General features: G+C 36.6%; 3 protein-coding genes across 4 annotated transcripts; 2 read left to right on the top strand and 1 right to left on the bottom strand.

The window, feature by feature from the left end:
• Positions 1-220: 220 nt before the first annotated feature.
• atp6v1e1b (ATPase H+ transporting V1 subunit E1b) lies at positions 221-10,187 on the top strand. The gene is made up of 10 exons (XM_037761119.1): positions 221-357; positions 474-537; positions 2,682-2,747; positions 5,277-5,386; positions 5,632-5,698; positions 5,801-5,890; positions 6,259-6,327; positions 6,453-6,547; positions 6,643-6,730; positions 9,491-10,187. The coding sequence occupies exons 2-10, from the start codon at positions 505-507 to the stop codon at positions 9,551-9,553; spliced, it is 681 nt and encodes a 226-aa protein (XP_037617047.1). The 5' UTR covers positions 221-357; positions 474-504; the 3' UTR covers positions 9,554-10,187.
• A 130-nt stretch (positions 10,188-10,317) lies between these two features.
• Positions 10,318-17,026, top strand: ada2b (adenosine deaminase 2b). Of its 2 annotated transcripts, XM_037759777.1 has the most exons (9): positions 10,318-10,999; positions 11,761-11,980; positions 12,066-12,276; positions 12,369-12,496; positions 13,701-13,791; positions 14,238-14,346; positions 14,464-14,621; positions 15,187-15,389; positions 16,926-17,026. In XM_037759777.1, the coding sequence occupies exons 1-9, from the start codon at positions 10,708-10,710 to the stop codon at positions 17,011-17,013; spliced, it is 1,500 nt and encodes a 499-aa protein (XP_037615705.1). In that variant the 5' UTR covers positions 10,318-10,707; the 3' UTR covers positions 17,014-17,026. The 2 variants fall into 2 exon arrangements, with proteins under 2 accessions (XP_037615705.1, XP_037615704.1); XM_037759776.1 differs by having other exon boundaries at positions 14,238-14,621.
• Positions 17,027-17,333: 307 nt separating this feature from the next.
• Positions 17,334-24,797, bottom strand: LOC119482353 (probable polypeptide N-acetylgalactosaminyltransferase 8). Its single transcript, XM_037759774.1, has 12 exons — positions 24,689-24,797; positions 24,351-24,571; positions 22,979-23,222; positions 22,514-22,680; positions 22,109-22,292; positions 21,820-22,017; positions 20,237-20,351; positions 19,871-20,056; positions 19,280-19,417; positions 18,999-19,094; positions 18,751-18,918; positions 17,334-17,789 (listed from the first exon to the last, which is right to left on the bottom strand). The coding sequence occupies exons 2-12, from the start codon at positions 24,559-24,561 to the stop codon at positions 17,655-17,657; spliced, it is 1,842 nt and encodes a 613-aa protein (XP_037615702.1). The 5' UTR covers positions 24,562-24,571; positions 24,689-24,797; the 3' UTR covers positions 17,334-17,654.
• Positions 24,798-25,043: the final 246 nt, after the last annotated feature.

Consider the following 25,043-nt stretch of genomic DNA (forward strand, 5'->3'; position numbering starts at 1 on the left):
AAATTAGTAAATGCTTAGTATTTTAAATAAATATATGTGTACGCAGTATAAGAAAATGTATTAGTAAATGCAATATTACTAAATGCATAGTATTTTAAATAAATATATGTGTATGCAGTATAAGAAAATGAGCCATAAAAATGACAAATAATACACAAAATAACTGGAAAAAAAACATAATTTTCCTCTTTTCTACATCAGGATAAGCTCATCTCTCGTTCTCGCACCTGATTGGCTGCTCGGCCGGAAGTAAACATCATGTGACCTCCTGGATCAGCTGATCAGCTCCGTAGACATCTTTACGAGTCACGACTGCAGCGGAGCTTTAATTCATACCTCCTCTTCTGTGATTTACGGGTAAATAACCACCGATTAAACGCGCTCATTGCTTTATTGAAACATTAACGTTGTTATTAACGGTGTATTTTGTTTCTCAGATGTTTTAATTGTTGTGTTATTGTGTTATTTTGTAGGCCACCGCGGATCTTTAACAGCTGCTCCACCATGGCGCTCAGCGATGCCGACGTTCAGAAGCAGGTAATAAGAGATTTAACCTTCACAGATGTCACCACTCATCTGTTTCTCTCCTGTTACTGTGAGAGGAGGTTTCACTCTGCTATTCGGCTCATTAAAACACGGATAAATGTGTCTAGTTGTGTGTGTGGAGGAGGATGACATTGAGAGAGCTGCAGGTTGTTAGCATTGACATAAACTCAAATAAACAACTAGGAGGTCTTATTTATGGTGTTTTTAGACTGGAGGTTTTTAATGTGAAATAATGCTGGTTATAGCAAATTAAGCAGCCATTTTGCAGCCAGTGTTGTGTTGGAAGTTGTGGCTGAGATGTCATATTTCCCAATGATCACATGATGAACACATGATGAGGAACTGAGGAGTGACTAGGAGACACTGTCTGGATGGTTTAATGGAAACACTGGAAATAACCTGCATGATACACAAGTTTGGGTCTAGTGTTCCTCACTGGTGGACTATTTTTTTTAAACAATATTTGTATTGAATTTTACATATAGACACATACAGACAGACTAAATTTTTTTTTTTAACAATATTTTTATTGTTTTTTTCTTATACAAACATCAATATTATTATGCAATATATTCATATATAAAATATATAATATTAAATAATTAAATACAGCATTTTAAACGTATATAAATTTGCGATTAACTATGAACAGTCATGCAATTAATCATGATTAAATATGTGAATTGATTTACAGCCCTACTATATAATATAAAAAAAAATACTACAACAAATATGTACAATATAACAGTACAATATGTACTGGAATTTAATATTTTGGGGTTTTAGATTTTTCCTGTTTTATTATTGGTTGATTAATGGGGAAAAAATCCACCATATGAATAATGAATCCTTCGTTGCAGCCCTAGTTATTTATATATAAATATAGCTGAATGTGTATACAGTAGGAAGTTTTGTGCCGTATTGATGGATTAAAATGTTAAAGCCTTTCAGATTTTGACATTTAAATCACAGCACTACAATGAGACCAATCATTTAAAAAAATATTTTTTATTGAATTGTACATATAGACATATATACATATATACACATACAGATAGACTAACAATATTAATAATTAAATTATACAATGAAATGTTTAGTCAGAATTTCAAAGAAAGAGAGACATGACATTTCATGTATTTCACATATCTAACATAGAAAACAAAATAAAATAAAAGATAAGACAAAATAAATAAATACCTCAAAAAGAAGAAGAAGAAGAAGAAGAAAAAAAACCACAACAACACACAACAATTTCAACAACAGCACTCAGCAATACACAGCAGTTTCAATATGACTAACCTCCACAAGTCAATTGTACATATGATACACAAGTTTGGGTCTAGTGTACCTCACTGGTGGAATGTAACTATTTTTTTTAAACAATATTTGTATTGAATTTTACATATATATATATATATATATATATATATATATATACACATACAGACAGACTAACAATATCAATAATTAAACGTTTATTCAGAATTTCAAAGAAAGAGAGACATGACATTTCATGTATTTCACATATCTATAATATCTATAATATTAAATAATTAAATACAGCATTTTAAACGTATAAAAATGTGCGATTAATTGCGATTAACTATGGACAATCATGCAATTAATCATGATTAAATATGTGAATTGATTTACAGCCCTACTATATAATACTACAGCAAATATGTACAATATAACTCTAGTGGTTCTCACAGGACAGCGATGCTACAAACAGATGATCTTATATAGACCATGATGCACTGCTGTAGATTAAGAACAGTAAAATGTAACATGCACATTAATGCAGCAGTAATATTAATCCAGAAATATCAGATATATAATAGTAGAATACTGATAGGAATATGTTACTGCACAATAAGTACTTTTACTTAGGTTAGGTTTTGAATGCAACTTCCACCAGTGACAGAAACATTCCTCACCATAGTGATAAAGTCAGTTCACAGCAGGGTGAGGAATCACCTCGTGTTTCATTATGAGAGAGAGGACAAGCTGTGTGCACTAAAACCCTAAATAATATGATAATATATTATAATATATGTCGGATGGGGGAAATCTTCTGTTTGTAAGGAAGCCCAACCTTCTTTGTCATTAATGTTTCGTCTTCTTGTCTACAGATCAAGCACATGATGGCCTTCATCGAACAGGAGGCCAATGAGAAGGCAGAAGAGATTGATGCAAAGGTAAAGTCACACAGTGCTGTGGACGGTGATGAGAATAGAAGATTGATTAGCCCTCTTTCTTAGTAGTTTTTGGACATTTTGTGTTTTTATTAGTCAGCCAACAGTAGAAGATGACAGGAAATGAGAGGAGAGAGAAAAGAAATAACAAGTATAAACTCATCCGTCAGAATTGATGCCAGTATCATCAGTGTGTATCTTTACTCCAGATTTGATCAAAAGGTGATGTAGGAATTATGGCCTTTTATTTTAAAATGTATTGTAGTGCCCCCATCAGTCCTGATGCCCAGGGTACCCTCTCGTTATCTGGCTATGAACGCGTTCACATAAAAGAGACGGCGTTTGCACCATATGACCAATCACAAACATGGACAAGTCTACTGTCAGCAGAGCGGCACATTTTACAAACCATAATATTAGACAAATACAAAGAAGTTAAACACATAATCCAGATTAAAGGTGACACAGTTGAAGCTGCCAAATGGAGGAAAAAGCTGGCAAAAAATCACAGACTGTGTTAATGTGTAAATTAACAGACTTATCAATGCCCCATCGAGAGCACGATAGATCTGACTATAAATACATGTGCGTATTCTGTTAAATTAGCGTGTTGATTAAATGCAGCCTATTTATGATAGCCGTGTATGACAATTTTTCAGCCTTATTCTTCCAGCTGCAAACCCGGCAGTGTCTTGGGAGCAAATCAAAAATAAAGTCAAAGTTTAAGGGAATACACACATGTAATTATAGTCAGATCTATCGTGCTGTAGATGGGGCAGTGATAATATAAGCCTTTTAATTTACAGTTTAAACTGCGTTGCTTTTAGCCTGGATTAAGACTTTAATTTCTTCTTATTTGTGTAATATTATCATACGATCCGCGCACCACGCTTTGATTGGTGGTGCTTTTATACGAGTTTTATACTCTTATCTTAATCATAACCTGCTCTGGAGCAGGTCAGGTGTTCAGCAGAAGTTACCATGGCGATCTACAGTAAGAAGTGAATCGAGTCCACATTAAAGAGAACTTTACAAGTGGGTATAATGTTTTAATATCACCATCATGTCCTGAATAAGACTCGCCACTTGGGGCGATAAAACAGAAAGTGCAAATATGAACAGGGGCCGGTTTCACACAATCTGAACCCCTTAAAATCTCAGGAAAATATCCGACACCTGATGTACATTTTTAGAAATGTGACATTTTGCTGAACAAGTGTTCAATAAGGCTTCAATGATATTGATCATTAGTATTGTATATTTTACATTAGAAAAAAAACCCAAATAAAATTGTATTTCTTCTTTTATAATGATACAGCACAGACCCCACTTTGAGAACCACTGTCTAAAGCCCTAAACAAGGCCAATTGAAAGAGGCTGGGACACGGGTCTGGAGCTATGGGGTGTAACACATGCGCAGTGTAACTGGCTCAATTTCGGCGAGTGCAGACCAGATTTTACTGCACGTGTTGAACTGCAAAGATATGACGTGTTGATGACGCGTGGCATCTCCTTTCACCCTCCTTGGCCTAAAGAAAAGGCATTGTCACGCCCTGATTGGCCAATAGGGAAATGCACCAAGCTGCTCTCAGTTCTTAATTAGGAGTCAGTCCACACACTATCCTGCTCAACAGGTTATCTGAATTACCTGCAATCAACTCAAGAGAATTGTGACATTCAGCTTAAACAAACTGGGATAAAGGAAAATGACAGCAAGCACCAAAAACTGATGGACTGCGACTAATCTGTGGTATTTGTAGTGCTTTAATTAATAATTGATTAATGGATCAGAAAATTAAAAGGCAGCTACTTTTAATAAAAAGAAAAATTGATTGAAAAAAAATACATTAAATAAAAATAAATCTCTGTTTCTACCTTCATAGATTTGCAGTTTTTCTGTTTTATAAATGAATACATTTAATTTATTAAATAATTAAATACAGCATTTAAAAACGTATACAAATGTGTGACTAATTGCGATTAACTATGGACAATCATGCAATTTATCATGATTAAATATGTGAATTGATTTACAGCCCTATTATATAATATTAAAAAAAATACTACAACAAATATGTACAATATAACTCTAGTACTGTAAATGTAAATTTAATATATATATATATATATTTTTTTGATTTTTCCTGTTTTATTATTGTTTGATTAATGGGGGAAAAAATCCACAATATGAATAATGAATCCTTCGTTGCAGCCGTAGTTATTTATATATAAATATAGCTGGATGTGTATACAGTAGGAAGTTTTGTGCCGTATTGATGGATTAAAACATTAAGGCCTTTCAGATTTTGATATTTAAATCATCAATTTCTCATCAATCATGACATAACTGGGATTTGAAATCCATTCTTCCGTCTAATTTAGTGAAAAACGTGTCTTTAATATCACAAATTAAACCTTTTAAAAGTGACCTTTAATGACCACCAGCAGCAGAGCGAGTGATTTATTGATCACAGAAACAGTGTGATTGTGACGGAGGCTCATCAGCTGAGTGAACTGTGTCTCCTCCTGCAGGCAGAAGAGGAGTTCAACATCGAGAAGGGCCGTCTGGTCCAAACCCAGAGGCTGAAGATAATGGAGTACTACGAGAAGAAAGAGAAGCAGATCGAGCAGCAGAAGAAAATGTGAGTCATGGCGATAAATCACAGGACGCATCAGGTCCTCCCTTCCTTAATCCGGCCTGTTTTAAGAACAAAGAAATATCTGTTTGTGTGACGCAGAGTTTCTGTGACTTTATTTACTCACTTTGTCCCACAATGAGTCTTTTGTAACCAAACGGTCTCGATGGTTTCCGCTCAAACAAACACAATAATCCCACTTAGAAAGTCTAAACAGACCCAACGTGTGTGTGATTTGTCTTCTTTAACAGTCAGATGTCTAACCTGATGAACCAGGCTCGACTGAAGGTGCTGAAGGCCCGAGATGACATGATCTCGGTAAGCAGCTGATGTCATGTTTTATGTACAGAAGAGAGACGGATTGTGTGAACGATTCAGTCGTGTAAATAATCAAACATCATGCTTGTGTGTATTTCTCAGGAAATGCTGACTGAGGCGCGTCAACGGCTCTCTAACATCGCCAGAGACCAGTCCAGGTATCCGGCTCTGTTGGACGGTTTGATCTTACAGGTTAGTTTATTCTCTCAGCTGCTTAAAACTGTCTTCCAGAGGTGTCAATTCAACTTTCTGATCGTTTTGGAGACAGTAACTGGAAGAGTGAAGAGCGCTCTATGACTTGTGTAGGACTCAAAACTCGAAATATAGGACTTGCAAAACAACAACTTGGTCCCACCTCTGCTTACTGCGTCCTCCAAACTAACCTCACAGTTGAATCAACACCTTTCAACACAAACTGAACATTACGACCTTCATGAAGGAGGATTTATTGATTGCATTAGTTTTAGTTGGGTGTACCTAATAAACTGGCAACTAACTTTTATATGTTTATGATATTATAAACTGAGGTTTGATAACCCTCTCGTAATCTTTCATATCAGGGATTATATCAGCTTCTGGAGACCAAAGTGACCATTCGCTGCCGTAAACAGGACGTGCAGATGGTACAGGTGAGTGAATTAGTGGGTGCATGTTCAAACATACATTTATATTTATCTATAATTTAGCAGATGCTTTTTTTTAATCGAGTTAAGTAGCTTCTTAAAATCAGTTAAAATCTGAATTTATCTCTCAGGCCTCCATCCAGAGGAATCTTCCCGTATATAAAGCAGCTGTGAAGAACAACGTCGAGGTCCGCATCGACCAGGATAACTTCATCCCCCCGGACGTGTAAGCGGCGTCACATTTGATCATCAAGTAGAATTCACTCCTTGGATGAGTGTTTTCTCACTTTGATTTCTCTTGTTTTGGTGTTTCTTCTTCAGCTCTGGAGGTGTTGAGGTGTATAACGGTAACGGGAAGATCAAGGTGTCCAACACCCTGGAGAGCAGACTGGAGCTCATGGCTCAGCAGGTAGGAACACAGAGACCGCTCATATTATCAGCCCCAAATCCTCCTTTTCATACATGCATCATAAACACTCCTTCAAGTGTAATTTTTAGCGTTATTTATCTATTTTTAATCCCCCCTTTTTTTTATTAATCTCATGTCTAAAAGGTTTTTGTGTTGGGATTTTGTCTGTTATGTTCAAAAGAATTCCCCTTTTTTAATGAGTCAGGCTGTTCTCATACACTGTTCGTAGCTTCACCCATGAAAAGTAATGCACTGTAATACGTGCATATATCCCATGAAATAAATTTTTATGTAATCCACATAATTGTGAATCAGGAAATATAAAGAGTGACAAATGTTGTGTAGGGAGGAGGTCCGGGTGGATCAAAAAACACTGGACTTTGGTTTGCATCCCATGTTTAACGTTGATTTATTTGTCGCGTAACTTCCGTATTTAAGTTACACCACATCTGGAGTTAATTTAACCCAAACCACCATCTTTTCTTGAGCCTAACTAAGTAGTTTTGTTGAGGACGGAAGTTTATTTTGAAAAGACCAGTGAGCAAAAATCGACACGTGTTGCTAACACAAAAAACACACAAAAAAAAGTGAGTAATAACTTTTCATAAGATATCATGCACACCGTTGTATGAGGATACGTTGAATGAGAAGTGCTGTCATTAATAGATTTAAGTGACTAAACTTGACAGAAATAATTTTTCATATCACCTGAAACTTAATTTTTCCATGTGAGGAGCTGCAAAGTTACACCTTAAATTACATGTTTTAGTGTCTTGCTTTTGTCTTTTATTGTGAAGCACTTTGTGATGTCTGATCCAGAAAGGTGTCGTGTAAACAATCCTTTATTTACTTACTGAGAAGATAAATATTTTATTGCTCATTATATTGAGATAATAGAAATCATTCAGAGAAACAACAGAGCAACTATTCTCTTATCTCTTATATTTGCAGTTCCTTTTTTTTTCTTTTATAGAGAGCAAACACATAACATAACCACAAAGGGACAATGAATAAATAAATAAAACATAAGGGAAAAACAAAAGTAAACAACAAGAATGTACCTACTTAATCTAGACTACTGTAGTTGCTGAGTCATGTGCCACTTTAGGTTATTATCTTGTTTATGATGCCAATTTATTTGAATCATTTTACATTTTACAAGTTTGATCTTGGGACTTACTTTGTGTTGTCTGTTTTTTATTTGACTTTATGACCAGGGCACCCTTAAAAGTTTTGTTTTAACCTCCTTGAGGCGTTCCTGGTTAAACAAAGGTCAAATAAATACATAAATTGCTTTTATTGGTCTAAAATTGAATTACCTTTTAAATGAGGCGTGCAGTTGTTAACAAGCATTTGACAAAATGAAGTTAGTGTTGCTCTCACGTTAGCCCAACTTTGGATTTTCCACACGAGGAACTAAAAGTGACACCAGTTGTCACAGGATGGAGTGACAGATGTTTTATGGGTTTATGTGTGCGTTAGTTTCATTAATTTATTGTTTGGTTGTATTTACATAAAACCTTTTGTTTACACTTGGGAAAAATGCATTAAGTCCGCAGAGTTTACATCAAATAAACAAAACAATTTTAACTTTGATATTTAGGTACCAATTTAGGCTGTTTTTAGGATATTATATATGATTTTTATTGGTAAGTTTAGTAAGTTTAAAATCACATTTTGTTTAATTCTGATCTTGTGTCATATTTTGTGTTGTCTGTTTTATAATGTTAGTCTTTGCCTTTCTTGACATGCATAAAAAAAAGACATGTTAAGTGTCAATAAGGCTTTCGTAGTTAAATAAAAGTCAAATAAATAAATTATAAATAATTCTATATACTGTATGTATATAAATAAATTATAAATAATTATATATACTGTATGTATATAAATAAATTAATTATAAATAATTATATATACTGTATGTATTTTAAAAGAACAATCTAGTCTCCTGCAAAACTTTTCTAGGTTTGATTTTCCTCATATTTCTGCAGTTTTGTAGTTATAAATAGAGCTGAAATGAGCAAAAAAGCCCAAGATGACGTCCTCAAATGTCTTGTTTTGTCAACAACCCAAAGATATTTGGTTTACTGTCATAGAGGAGTAAAGAAACCAGAAAATATTCACATTTAAAAGCTGGAATCAGAGTTGTAACCTTTTTTTCTTAAAAAAAGACTAAAATCGATTAATCACTTGATTTAATAGTTGACAACTAATTGATTAACTGATTAATCACTGCAGCTCTAATATTTAATCTCAATAAGGCTTTTGTAGTTAAATGTAAGTCTAATAAATTACAAATAAAAAAACAACACTATATTCTCCTGCGAAATCTTTCCATGTTTGATTTTCCTCATGTTTCTGCATTTCTGTAGTTTTAGTTTTGATTAATTGTTTTAGTAATTTTTCAAGAAAAAATGCCAAACTTTCCCTAGCTGACACTATTTTCTAACATTTTTATTGACCCAACAATGAAGCGATTAAATAATCGTAAAATCATAAACGATTAATCGATGAATTGTCAGCTATTAAATTGTCAACTATTTTGATAATTGATTAATCGGGTAATTTTTTAAGGAAAATAAGTCAAAATCCTCTGATTGCAGCTTCTTAAATGTGAATATTTTCTGGTTTCTTTACTCCTCTATGACAGTAAACTGAATATCTTTTGAGTTGTGGACAAAACAAGACCAAACAACTAATCAAAGAAATAATAATTAGCTGCAGCCCTGCTTATAAACCGTGTGTGTCTCTGTTTTGTAGATGCAACCTGAAATCCGAGTGGCTCTCTTCGGTGCCAACCCAAACCGCAAGTTTCTGGACTAAATCGTTCCGATGTATTAGAGAAAAAAAAAAAACCCTCCTTTTATTTTTTATTTTGTCACATGAAAGACGTCATTCCTCTTGTTTGTGAAACAAATTTCCGATGCAAAAAGGATGCATTGTTGTTGTGTGATGTATTGCTGTATTTTTCTGTGCATTAAGGGACGATATAGACGCTGCAGCTCGAACGTTACAGATGTGCATATCGTGGGTACTTTAACTGCACGGTTGTTTACTCTGCTGCTCTCCTCCGAGGGTCTCGGTTTACACTGATTGGACGTGGTGGTTTAACAGGTCGTCCTCTAATTGGATCATGACGAACACAGTGTCCGTGTCACAGTTTCATTAACCTCTACCCCACATTATAAGTTGCATGGGGCATTGTGTTGCTAATGGATGTCTGCTCCAACCAATTACAGAGAAGATAAATAGCATCCTAGAAGCTGAAGACCGTACATGACCTTACAGAGTTAATTTATTATTCTGTCATGAATTAAATGATATCATTCCAGAGGGTGTGCTGTATGTATATGAGGTTTCCAGATTAAATTATGTGTGTTTTTTTTGTTGTTGTTTTGTGTCTCAAACTGAAGATATTGTGGAAATGTAAAACATAATAAAATATAAATCATTAGTATCACGTCTCTGCTCTTTTTTTTTTGGCTCAAACAATGCATTGCAATCATGCTTCATTCATTAGTTTATCACATGGTATTTGTCAGACAAAACTGCCCCAATTATCCAGTTGCTCAGAGTATTGTGCTGACTGATAGGGGAGTCTTTTCAGAGACGGTTGAGCTGAGACGCAGGACACCAGAAGCTCCCTCTTACTTGTAAGTATTTTATGCTTTAAAGTAGCTAGATTTGCCTTTTAAAATGTCTCTATTTAGTTTACATTAATGATCTGAAGGTTGGTTTCCTCCACTTTTAACTCAGGCTCTGTCTGTCAGCACTGTAATGCAAGTTGAGCAACATTATCATGTTGATGATCTTAAAACAAGTCACATTGATTTACCCACTATGGGGCAAATACTACATAACCTCTCATCCGAGGTAAAGGTCATCAGTGCATGTCTCTCACAGAGTATTTCTTTCTTTACAGCATCAGGTCTTGTGGAGGGATCATGTCCTAGCACCCTCCTGTGGCTCATGAGGACATGTTGATCTTAATCCACCCGGCTGTGGTCACCCTTCTGTGGTTTGTAAGAGTGACCGATGGGATGCCCGACCCGGCTCAGAGGGACCTGCTGATGCGTCAGGAGGCGTCCAGACAGACTGGAGGCCGGGTGACGCTGACGGCGGCCGAGCAGAAGCTGGATGTTTATCTCCATCGGTTAAAGGAGAAGGAGATGTCTGCAGCTCAGTTCCCTCCGGCGATCCACTTCTTCAGAGCAAAGCCGCTCATCCAGAAGAGTCCCATCTTCAAACTGCTGCAGAAGATGCCTAAAGGTGAGTCACAAGCATGCAGATCCATCCAATATTTACTTTTCTAATGTACGGTAATATTAGTAAGTTATATATGTATAATAAATTGTGCATTTTAAATCGGTTTGACAAATAAATAGCTCTGCTTTAGAAAATACAACCTGCATCTCAGGCTTTCTTTGATTTCCTGGAGCATTTTGTTGTGATAGGAAGCTTTGAACAGGAGTCAGTCAGTCTCTCTTCATCTCCAGCATGAACTAAATACTGTTTTTGAACCAACTATGAGTTCTGGTTCAACTGCAAAATGTCACTTAAAGAGATACAAAGAGACAAAAATGACCACAAAGTTATGCAAAACTAATTCGGAGACACACACACGACTACAAAGATGCAAAGCAACTCAAAACAACTATAAAAGAGATGCACAATGACTAGAAAAAGGCACAAAATAACAAGAAAAAGACATTATAGTACCACAAAGCTCTAAAAAATTACTACAAAGAGATGCAAAATTATTACAAGATGAAAAAAATGACTACAAAATTGACTACAAAGAGACCCAAAACAACCACAAAGACACAAAATGACGTGAACAGATGTGGCCTCGTCATTTGTAGTTGTTTTGCATCATCTTGCTCCTACTGTAGGAGGCCCATTGTCTCATTATCCGTCCATGGTCACAACACCCAATAATTAACCAAGATATTCATTTGATATCACTCAGTCTAAACTCAGCACATTAGTCTGACTTTGAGGTTAATTATCTCCTGATGTTTTGTTGACAGGTGCAGCCCTCCACATCCACACCTCGTCTCTGGTCGCTGTTGAATGGCTGGTGAAAAACGTCACCTACAGGCCTCACTGCTACGTCTGCTTCACCTGGGACAACTCGGTCCGCTTCCTGTTCTCCGACCGCCAGCCCTTCCCACGATGGGACTGCCTCTACTGGCAGCTGCTCCAGACCTTGAGAGCCAGAATAGGAGACCCTGCAGGCTTTGATAACAGGTTGAGGAAGATATCCTCTTGCACATTTCAAGTGAAGATCTAGTGGGAGACTAAATCAGGATATTTGTTTTGAGGTGTTTTTCAGTTTGATGCAGCAGCTCACGCTGTTCACAGAGGATCCAGATGGCGAGTACCCAAACCAAGAGGTTGTGTGGGAGAAGTTTGAGAAAGCCTTCATCGCAGCTGCTGGACTCATTAGCCATGCGCCGGTGCTGAGGGACTTCTTCTATAAGGGCCTAGAGGAGCTTCTCCATGACAACATCATGTATCTGGAGCTCAGGAGCGGCCTCTCAAGGGTTTGTGTTTGCTTGTTTGTTCACACCAAATCCCCAGCTCCAGCCTCTCTGGGTAGATCTGACATTCCTGTATTTCATTTTTTGTGTTGCAGACGTATGAGCTTGACGGATCCATTCACGATAAGGTCTGGGCTCTGAAAACGTTTCAAGAAGTTACGAGGAGATTTGTAGCCGATCATCCGGACTTTCTCGGGGCTCGTGTCATCATTTCTGTGCACAGGTAGGTACTGATGTTCAAAGAATCTGTTCAACAAAACATACTCATTTTTCAAACTCAGCCTTTCACGTTTTTACGTTACCTGAAGGCCACCGTAGTTCTCTGATTTGTGAAACCGTGGTACCGCCAGCCGCCGTCTGACTTCCGTTGCTCCTAAAGTAGTGTTATTATGGTGAGGACGGCCTCTGAGTGAGGTGAGCGGCGTTATCACGGTTTTGCACTCTGCAGCTCACGTTACCGCAGTCTTGGAAAGGGAGGAGTGAGCAGAGGGGTACTCAGTTGGTTGCAATCTGCAACCACACCACTAGATGTCACCAAATCCTACACACTGTCCCTTTAAGAGACTGACAAAAAAGTAACATTGGTGGAAGAAGTACTCTGAGCGTTTACTTGAGTGAAACTACCAATAGAAAACAATCATAAGTCCTCCGTTGCTAGTTGTATCAGCAAAATGTACATAAAGTATTAAAAGTACTCATTTGGACCCTGTGATTGAACGGAAATACCAGTACTCAAGTTGAAAGTATTTAAAATTGCGCCTCAAAATTGTACAGTACATGAGTTAATGTACTTTCCACCACCGCATGCCTGTTGATGTAACTCAGTTTTTCATATTCAGTAACCGAATAAGATGGTTGCTTTTTTTAATTAACAAAGTGGGAACCATGTGCCATGATTTTAAAGCTCTAACTATGCCCCAGTTTGGACAGAAAATAATTCTGTAGCTATAATTATATTGTATAATTTCTTAATGATTTAGTTTCCTGTTTTCTGTAAACAGAACTCTAGAGTTATTGAAGGGCTTCTCCACCAATTTAGTACAACTCAACATCTGAAAACAGCTGTATAACGTCTCCCAGTAAGTGCCTTTTTGCCAGTGTTGGTAAGGGGCAACTTGTGAGTTGTTTATCAATATTATTTTTCGTATGTTGTCAGGATATTTTGACAAGTTAGCCACGTTGCTGTTTGTAACTGTTACGCCAACTGTTATCTTTTTATCACCCTACATTTGAGCATGCACAAACCGCTAGAAATACGAAAGAGAAGCACCAGAGTTGTCATTATATACGCAGAAATCTGCTGAACTTTCACATAAGATAGGCATCTCATAATGTAAATGCTAATGTAAAGTTGTACAGTAGTTTTTATTGTTTGAGTCATATAGGGTGCTGATTTCTGTGTCTATTGTCGTTGCTGCTTTCTTCAGGGCTCTGAGGGTGTCTGAGGTCAAAGCAGCTGTAAAAGAGGCCATTCAGCTGCAGAAGGACTTCCCAGATGTTGTTGCTGGATTTGACATGGTAAGAAGTGATCCGTCTTGAACCTTGTAGTTGACTAGAATAGGGCTGTTAATAGATTTAAATTTAAATCATGATTAATTGCATGATTGTCCATAGTTAATCACAATTAACCAAAATTAATCCCACATTTTTTATCTGTTCAAAATGTACCTTAAAGGGAGATTTATCAAGTATTTAATAAAAAAAAAAAATATGGAAAAATATGCCGCTTTATGTATGTATATATTTATTATTGGAAATCAATTAACAACACAAAACAATGACAGATATTGTCCAGAAACCCTCACAGGTACTGCATTTAGTATAAAAAATCTGTACAAATCATAACATGGCAAACTGCAGCCCAACAGGCAACAACAGCTGTCAGTGTGTCAGTGTGCTGACTTGACTATGACTTGACCCAAACTACATGTGATGAGCTATAATTATGTTTTTTTGGTTTGCAGGTTGGCCGGGAGGACGGTGGGAAGACTCTTTGGTACTTCAGGGAGGCCCTTTCTCTGCCAGCTGAGCTGGGTGTCACGCTGCCGTACTTCTTTCACGCCGGGGAAACAGGTGGTTTGACTAAAAGCACAAAATACATCATTGTTAATTACAGAACAGAGCGCTTTTTCAAAAGTTTGTATGAATCTTTTAATATCTACTTTGATTCCACTGTGTGTTTGTTTGTAGATGATGAAGGCACCGACGTAGATCAAAACATTCTTGATGCTCTGCTGTTCAACACCACACGCATTGGACACGGCTTTGCTTTGGCACACCATCCACTCGCGAGAGAGCTTTCCAGGAAGAGAAACATTGCTGTGGAGCTGTGTCCCATCTCTAACCAGGTCAGACAACCTATTGTCATTGACAACAATAGAAAAAATGTCCACCCTCCGGACTTTTAATAATAAGCAATGTGAGGTGTTAAATGTCATCATGTCAAGTCTGTGCATGCTGAACAATAAGGGGATGAAATGTGAGACGTGACTGAGACCTTAAGGGTCTCAATTAAGATGAATTGAAATTCCTGACCGTGTAACTTAATCCACGTAACTTATACATGCAGGATCTGCTACATTATGTAGAAGCTATAATAGATATTGTCAGAAGTAGCAGTGAAATTGAACCCTCAACTGAGGATCCTTACACCGTAAAAAACAACCTTTGACCGTCTAGCTTTGCAGAATATAAAAAACAAATCCAAATTTTTCAGCCTTTTTATATTCTGTCTGTTAAGTCTGCACCCCAAGCAGACTCTCTGGAAGTCCACAGACTTCAGCACTTGAAGACTTCTGCGTAACGCGCCCATTAAGTCTGCAAGTGCGGTGAAGTCTGGACATTTGGATTCATTACCTGTGTGCCCGTCTTCATATGTAAAGTACCTGAATGTGTTTGACCTCTGACCTCCAGGTGCTGAAGCTGGTATCGGATCTTCGGAACCACCCTGCAGCTGTGCTGATGTCTGAGGGCCACCCGATGGTGATCAGCTCCGATGACCCGTCTCTGTTCGGCACCACGGGCCTCTCCTACGACTTCTATCAAGCCTTTGTTGGCATTGGAGGATTGAAAGCAAACCTGGGCACTCTGAAAGAGCTGGCTCTGAACTCCATCAGGTGAGAATCAGTTGGTTTGATCTCTCTCAGGTCCGCGTTTTACTATACTACTTAACTAAATTGTCAGACTTTATTAAGCATACAGCATGTTTTAGTGTGTCATAGTATATCAAAAAAAAGTCATGGTATAGTATGTCAAAAAAATTAAATTAAAAAAAGGCATACTATAGTATGTCAAAAAAGTAAAAAAAAAAAAAAGTCATAGTATGTAAAAAAAAGTAAAAAAAAAAAAAAAAGTCATAGTATGTCAAAAAAAGTAAAAAAAATTAAAAAAAAAAAAAGTCATAGTATGTCAAAAAAAGTAAAAAAAAAAAAAGTCATAGTATGTCAAAAAAAGTAAAAAAAAAAAAAAAAAGTCATAGTATGTCAAAAAAAGTAAAAAAAAAAAAAAAAAAAAAGTCATAGTATGTCAAAAAAAGTAAAAAAAAAAAAAAGTAAAAAAAAAAAAAGTCAGTATGTCAAAAAAAGTAAAAAAAAAAAAAAAAAAAGTCATAGTATGTCAAAAAAAGTAAAAAAAAAAAAAAGTAAAAAAAAAAAAAAAAGTCATAGTATGTCAAAAAAAGTAAAAAAAAAAAAAAAAAAGTCATAGTATGTAAAAAAAAGTAAAAAAAAAAAAAAAAAGTCATAGTATGTCAAAAAAAGTAAAAAAAATTAAAAAAAAAAAAAGTCATAGTATGTCAAAAAAAGTAAAAAAAAAAGTAAAAAAAAAAAAGTCATAGTATGTCAAAAAAAGTAAAAAAAAAAAAAAAAAAGTCATAGTATGTCAAAAAAAGTAAAAAAAAAAAAAAAAAAAAGTCATAGTATGTCAAAAAAAGTAAAAAAAAAAAAAAAAAAAAAGTCATAGTATGTCAAAAAAAGTAAAAAAAAAAAAATTAAAAAAAAAAAAAAAGAAATATTATGTCAAAAAAAGTAAAAAAAAAAAAAAAAAAAAAAAAAAAAAAATCAGTATGTCAAAAAAAGTAAAAAAAAAAGCCATATGTAAAAAAAAAAAATCAAAAAAAAAAATCATAGCATCATATGTCAAAAAAATTAAAAATAATGATTATCGAAATCTAAATATTCATCCAGGACATTGAAAATCTTTTAGATAACACCAAGCTACGCTCTTTGTACTCCACGGCAACACTTATCCTTGAGTGAGACTTTTTCCATAATAATGTCAAGACACTTATAATACCAATCAGAGCCTGTCGTGGCAAAAACAGGTACTTTTAGTGGACGTAAATGACGGTGCCAGCTTGACACAATAGTGCCGTATTATAGCCCGTGAGCAGCTGCCGTCTACAGCGCTCTCTGTCATTACTGGAACAATTTTAGAAATTTTTCTCCTCATTAGTCAGTTAGACACAAAACATGGGAAAATACTAGGGTTGAAAAATAGAGAAGTTACTCTTTAAGTCTCAGCAAGTTGATTTTTATATTGGAAATGAATGGAAAACATATACTGTAGTAGGCTTTGATATTGGATGTGATTCTAGTGTATGGATATTTTTAACCAACAGTTCATAGTTCAATGAAAGTCTCTTCATCCTGCAGGTACAGCTCCCTGCCAGCTCATCTGAAGGACAAAAGTCGTGTCATGTGGCAGAAAAAATGGGACGCCTTCATCTCAAGTCAGTCATGACACCTGTATCTTTGTAATTGGCTGAGAAGAGTTAAACATACCCAGATACCTCTTAAGGGAGGATGTTCTGGTCTAATGTAGGGAGGTAGGTACTGTAGAAACGATTTCTTTGCTTGAAACAACTTTGATAACCTTTGCTGTGGTAGCTTTTTTGTAGCTAACATGACTTTTATACCCTATGACAGTCGTCAGGAACGATGAAATGGGCATTATTAGCTAGGAACTACCTAGACCAAACCAGATTGGTCACAAACTGGTCTTTACACATGTGTTTAAGGCTCTGTCTACATGTATACAGATATTTTTGAGAGGACAAAATGTGTCACAAAAAAGGATTTTCCACACAAAAACTGTACTAACAAATGTTCACGAGGACATTTTTGTATTCAAAACCAAGAAAAAGAAAATCACCACTCAATTGTAGTTCATATTTTGTGTCACAGTTACATTTGTCAAAAACGTATGAGGCAAAAAACAAGAATTAAATAAAAAATGTTCACAATTTTGCATGCACAGTTTTCCTCTTGTGGATCCAAGTTGTTCAGTGTGAAATGTAAACTCACCCCGGATCTTTCTCCCAGATGCAGTTTTTGTGCAATAATGGCTCATTTCTTATCTTCTGGGCTCGGCCCACCAGTCTGTCAGCGGTCTTTGATGAGATGTTGTATCTTCCAGGTCTGACCGCTGCACTCCTGAACGACAAGTTTGTAATAGCCGTCTTCACCTTTCGCCATTTCCACGCATCTCTTTGTTTCTCTGTTCTGGATCGGTCCATTCTGGGAATGAAACAAAACGCATACAGTCACAAGAATAAGCCATTTATGATTCTCCAAACAGACCAACGTCTTTGGTGTAGATTTAGATTTAAAACTAGGGCTGCAACTCATTATTTTCATTGTCGATCCCAATTAATAAATTATATTCTAAAAAAGAAACAACTATCTAAAACAACAACAATCTAGTCTCCTGCTAAATTTTGGTCATACAAAACCTAACAATTTCAATATGTCACCTCAGGTTTTAGGAAAGAATGTGGAACATTTGACTATTTTCTAGGAAATAATCAGCAGATTAATTGACGGCTGCAACTAATGATTATTTACATCGTCGATTAGTTGTTTGGTCTATAAAATGTCAGAAAATGGTGAAAATGTCAATCAGTGTTTCCCAAAGCCCAAGATGACGTCATCAACTCAAAGATATTCAGTTTACTGTCAGAGGAGTAAAGAAACCCAGAAAATATTCACATTTAAGAAGTTGGAATCAGATAATTTAGACTTTTTTTTCTTAAAAAAAATATTACAAATAAATGTAGCCATTAATTAATTGATAATCCACCTCAAAAATAAATAAAAAAAATAATAGAAATAAATAAAATAAAATTAAACAGAAGAGTAAATAAATAAGGGCATTAATACAAAGATAAATAAATAAAGAAGCAAATTAAAAAATAAATTTATCAATTTATGTCACATTTTATCAATTAATAAATGGCTAAATTTTTTTTAATATTAATTTTACTGCATTTAATGACATTAATTTCTCAAGTTATTTATTTTTGATTTTGGCAGGTTCTGTCCTCCATAAGTATTTACACCAGCAGGATGGGGGTTTGACTCAAAATGCACTACAGTGCTCGTTTGTTTGGGGATTTGTTGATAATATACCAGACCTCTCTTAATTTTGGACAACTAATCAATTAATTGTTGAAGCACTATTTAAAACTGTAGTATTTACCTGTTTAAAATCCCACATAATGTGGAATTTCTTCTGCTGGGCCGTTTTGCAGTCGTACAGTCCTGGGTAGACTCCAGTGCCGCGGTCCACCAGACAGCGGTTGCCGTTGTACTTGTGAGATTTGATACCGCCGATGTAGATTTTTCCATCGGTGCGATAATAACAGTACTACACCAAACAAACAATAATTATCCATAAACAGAAAATAAACAACAGTCTGTGTACTTGCGGTGACTCTCTGAACATACCTGAGGGGAGTAGAAGTGGCAACCATATGCGATGGGGGTGTTCCCCGGCATTGGGCCTTGGTCAATACAGAGCTCGGGTTTCATACTATTTATCATCTGCAAACAGAAGCAGAAATAGAAAGTAACACTTTAAAGCATCCATCAGAAATAGTGGCACAGCATACATAACGTATACATAATCATCTAGTGCACTGGGGTACCGGGGGGGTTGCCAAAGCTTTACAGGGGTCGCGAAGCGTTCTTGATTTTAAGACAACTTTACAGATATCGTTTCTACTCACCACTCCATAACCTAGCAGGTCACGCAGAGGGTCCAGCATGGGGTAAACGTTATCCAGATACCACTTAAAGGGTTTGCATTTCAGCTGCTCTCTCAATTTTTTCCTCTCCGACACATCCCCGATGTCTATCCCGTGTTTCTGTGGGGAAAAAAACAGGACAAAAAGGTTCAAAATTGTCATTTGTCAGTTACAGCAAAGCAGTCATCGGCAATGAAAGTCTTTGGTATCAGGTTCCTTCGGCAAAGCTCATAAAATATGTATAAATAAAAGGGAAACCACACAAGAAACAGTAAAGCAAAACGATAATCTAAGGTATAAAATAGTAAGGTAAATGTACATTTTTAAATTTGTAATTTGGGTGAAGACTGTATTACAGATGGGAAAACTGAATGTAAACAGGAATGTAGTATCTATCTGTATAGATAGAAAGATCTATGTAAAATATATAACAGTAAAGTGACAATGGTAAAAGGCCACAAATATAACTTTTGATAAGTAAGAGGAACTACATTGTTTGTGCTATAAGCCACATCCTTCACACCACTCTTTTATGAAGCCTAACTCGTGTATTTATTAGGTCTCAACCCTTACCTCTAGGGGAATGTTCCAGGCAATGTTGACATTGTACTTGTATTCATCCATCCACACCTCCGCCACCCTCAGTGCATTACGCCTCACCGTCTCACTCAAGTCTGGAAGGTAAGGCTTCTGGGCCCGTTCAATGTGGGCGATTTTAGAGCAAGGTATGACCTCTATGCTTCCTCCACACAGCCAAACCTGCCAAAACACAACGGTCAAATATTTCAACACACTATATGCATTATACTGTATTTCTACGAGATAATTAACATTGCACAAGGAAACATACTGTAACTTGATACAGTTCTTCAAGATGAACTCCATGTTTGTGGACTTTAACAGCATTTTAATCGCGTTGAAAACACCCTGAAAACTCACCCGGATGCCGAGCTCCACATTTTCGCCACCGTATATTTTCATTCCACCATCAAGGCTTCCGATCTCTCCGAAAAACTTGCGATCGGCCACAAGAATCCCCATGATGGAGGGGCTCCTGAGGACAGACACATTAAGAATTTGAAATTGAAAACACCAATCACAGTTCATACATCGTCAATGTGAAATCCCACGATTTGAGTGTAATCACCTCCTCAAAGTCACAATAAGATAGATATTTTTTCCCATATATATAGTTTTGTTTTCATTTGCTGAGATTTTGAGATATCTCATATCTTCTGCCAACGAGCTCAAGATTTTAGAAATACTGAGGTAATGAGTCAAAGCCTCCAGTTTTGACAACACTGGTCATGTGTGCAGTGTCAACAGATAGAGGTGAACTACTGCTTTTTTTTTTTTTTTTTTTTACATGCTGGTAAATACAAAAGCTGTGTACTAGTTTGACTTTCAGAATAAGAGCACCGGCTTGTGTCACAAACAGATTGAAAGCCTGATATTAAAAATACCAAAATAAATATTAATTAAATGAGAAGAATGGAAGCTATCACCATGAAGAATAGCATACAATAGCCTACAATATTTAACAGCATATTAATGGCAGAGAGCAGTTTGGTGTCTGTTGACACTGTACATATTGCCCCAGGCACTTCTATATTATGCAATTAGTGGTCTGTATCTGTAAGTGCAAAACTCCCCGTCTGGGGAAGTGACAGCCTGGAAAACAATATACAAAAGGGAAATATATTTTGGTGTTAGCTGAATGCTACAGTACATACAAGAAGTGTTTATCCATTGTTTTTAAAAACAACTGTCTCTTTTCAGAAACAATGTTACTCAGAATAACCCGCAGATTTCCAATATTTTTACCTTCAATAGAATATTGTTTGCACTGAAAACAAAGGTCTTTGGATTATTCTTTGAAAAACATTTTGCTCTCCAAATGTAATTTTTTATGTTTTTAGTAGGCTACCAAAAATGAAATTTCATTAATTTCTAAAATCACAAAACGATCAGCGTGCCTCGACACCGCTATGGAAAGTTAAAGGAATGATTGGAAATAACGTTGGTTCACTTTCTTCTGAGCGTTAGAGGAGAAGATCAATACCACTTCCACATCTGTCAGTTAAATACACCTTTCCAAACTTGACATAAACATTCAAAAAGGACCTCTTTGCATTTCCTGTTGCTATGTTTATTAATATCAGTAGCTGACAGGAAGTAAACTTGGACCAAAGCTGTTGCCATAGCAACAGAATGCCAATGAAAAGGTCTATGGCTGTGTCCGAAATCTCATACCATGAACCCATATATACCCATTATTATTCAACACACAACTTTTGTGTGAATAAAAAATAAGTAGTATGTATTTTTTTGGATGCATTGAGCAGTAATTCACTGATTGGAGCCGTGTAACCATGGTAACCCGTGCCAACCTCAACAGTTATTGATCTTATCATCTTACTCACGGGAAATCACATTTCCTAAATGTCAAACTATTCCTTTAAGTGTGAAAGTATTGTATGTTTTTTGTGTGTGATTTGGGAGAACTGACTCTTTAAACTTACTTTCCAGGTTGTGAGTCGTCCTTTAGAGCGTACCACTCCGGTCTGAAGAACTCGTACATGCACCACAGAGCCCAGTCGAAGGCGTCCGCCGCAGGTATGTAAGGAATCAGTGACAAGTCATCATGGTTGACTTTGTCAAACACTGGAGTCAGTATCACGGTGCGGTCCTCTTTAATCCGAGCTAACAACGGCTCTGCCCTGGACACACAGCGAGAGTTTGACTTAAGCACAACTTATTGTCAAAGCACAGCAAAGGAAAAACAAGCTGTGACAACTCACTTAAACCAACCATTGTACATGAACCTCTATGTGAGCGTCCAAGATTGCCACCACGTCCCCCACGGCAGCCCTCCATCCTGACAGTCTGGCCTGGGTGAGGCCGAGCCGCTCAGAGTGCACGACTCTCTTCACCAGGCCCGGACGCTCCTCGTGGATGGAGGTGACGTATTCATCCAGTTTCTCCATTAAATCCTCTGCAGGAAGTAAAGATAGTAATCTGAGCTGTAAATATAAGCCATAAAATTATAAAATACTATTCTTCCAAATGTACCTTAAAGGGAGATTTGTCAAGTATTTAACACTCTCATCAACATAGAAGTGGTGAAAAGCCCAAATACCATATTGAGTAATCTACCATAGCCGGATGATAAACTGAGAGGCAGAAACAGGATGTTGTCACAGCAGGTCGACGTACCGTTACTGCTGTGGTCGTCCACCAGTATGATTTCTTTCAGCAGCTTAGCCGGTGTCTTGTCGATGATGCTGCGGACGGCCCGTTTGATGATAGAAAGAGCTTCATCCAGGTAGATCAACACGACGCTGATGGACGGCAGATCCTCAGGGTACTTCTTCTCAGCACACCTGTGAGAGGAGAGAAATGGTAGTTTTGACAGCTTTTGTTACTTTGCATATTCAAATTATTAATAGAAATTGGGAAAAAATAAATCAACTAATACATTATGACAGTTTAAGTTTACCCAACAGTATACTGTAAAACATACTTAAAATTAGCCACACCTTTACCAGCTGCAGCATTGAAGTGATAAAGACAGGTAATAAAATGTATGTCTCAGATATTATCACCTCATAATCACAACTGTGTGTGTGACAGATGTCGCTTATCAGTAGTTTATCACTTCCTACAGGTAGTTATAGTCACCTGGACGGCCTGGTGTCGGGGATCTCTCTGTTGAGTGGCAGCCGGTCACTGAGGAAGGCGTTGTAGCCGAATCTCTGAAACGACCCCTCGGCCTCCTTCTGCTCCTCCTCCGACAGCCCGTCGCCCCACTTGCTGAACAGAGCCGAGTTCGGGTACAGCTTCCTCACCACCTTCCTCTCCTTCTTCACCTCCACGTTGTTCTGTTTCACCGCATCCTTCTTTTCAAGTTTATTCATCACATTGACTGTTGACACAATAGGGCAGCTTAGTATTTGTTTTACTCTTCTTATTATTCTGCTTTACATGCAAAGTGAATGACAGATGGAAGATCCGACAGGTGCCACTACCTGAAAAACAAATAGAGCACGAGCCTTATTTATTATAATGTATGTACTGTCTGTAACCACAGACAGTACAACATGGGTGTGTTCAACATGGGTGTATTGTTAGGCTGACATTGTACTAAATTACTCTTAAGAATTTATTGGTTGATTTGCAGGTTATTGTTTGGTTGAAAAAGTTTACTAATCTATCAGTCGATTAAAAGGAAATTAATTGGCAGCTCTCTTTTGATAATTGATTATGATTAAGTCAATTTTTAAGCAACAATTCCAAATATGTTCCGGTTTCAAATGTGAGGATTTGCTGTTTTACTTTATCATATATGATAGTAAAGTGAATATTTTCGATTTGGGATTGTTGGTTGTATAAAATAGGAAATTTGAAGAGGTCACCTTGGGCTCTAGGAAATTATGATTTTTTTTCACAATTTGCTTTGACATTTGATTGAAAAAACAATTAATGTTAATTGAACAATTATCAGCAGGTTAATCTATAATGAAAATCACTGTTAGTTGCAGCCCTATTTAATATAACCAGTGTTTTAATAGCATTTTAATAATGGCATTTTGATATAAAGCAGGTTATATTTAAAGATTTCAGCTTCAAATTTCAGTAATTGCTTTTAAAAAAATAATATTTCTTAATATAAGGATCTGCCATGATGGCAGGTGATCTGAAATTTGTACCTGCTACGGCCAACATTTACCCTGTATTTGGCAGGTGCTCATTCCCTGCTGCAAATATATAAATATTGCAATTATTGCATTCACCATCGTGTTAGATAATGACTTAACAGACATTTATTTAAATCAAAATCTTCAAGATTGCCACTTTAACTTAAATATCTAAGAAAAATATTTACTTTTAACCAAATTTTCTACTGATTTAATCTAGACATCTACATCTTTTGATTAGCAAATCACCAAATCAATGCTTAAGCATCTTAAAATCAAGTTTATTTCGTTGAAATCTAATTTTAAACTTTAAAAAAAAGAAGCTGGACAGAAGCAGCTGTTGGATTGAGACTCACGCAGCCTGTTGATGTCTGTCTCCATCTTGTCCATCCTCTTGATCATTCCCTGACCCCTTATGGAGTCATTGTGGTGGGCCTTCTGGAGTCGCTCCGAATGGGTATGAACCTCCCTCTTAATGGAGCCGAGGTATAACAGAGCCGCAGCCACGGCAAAAGTCAGAAGTGATCCTTTAATCCAGCCAGACCTCATCCTGGTGCAAGTGTGCATCTTGTTTTGCCTTGCATTGAAAGAAAAAGGAGAAGGTTTTCCCCTGCCTTTAATATTTCAGGTGTTCTCTCCTTCTGCCCAGCCCCTACACACACTTACACGAATACAGTCACGCACACTGACGCACCATAGATGTGTTATCTGATTCCTGCAGTTCACACCAGATTTACTGGAAGTGCAATTTTCAGTTTGGTTTTCACTCTGCTGCCTCCTCAGTGCATTACCCCAGGTGTATCTCATTAGCAGTAGTTACCTGTGGGAGGATAGAAAACCAGAAGTAGTCTGCAAGTGACAGGAACTGGACTCACAGACAAATACAACCAGTGTTGGAAAATAACTTTTTTGTCCTCCAAAATCTACCAGCCACTCCATAGACTACCATAGTTTTTTTGGCTGGTGAGTGAAGCAAATCTAGCAGCCACTTGCATATTTTACCAGCATTTTGCTGGTGCTAATTTCCAACCCTGGGTACAACACTACTG

The sequence above is a fragment of the Sebastes umbrosus genome, chromosome 23, assembly GCF_015220745.1.
Source record: "Sebastes umbrosus isolate fSebUmb1 chromosome 23, fSebUmb1.pri, whole genome shotgun sequence".
Classification (NCBI taxonomy): Eukaryota; Metazoa; Chordata; class Actinopteri; order Perciformes; family Sebastidae; genus Sebastes; species Sebastes umbrosus.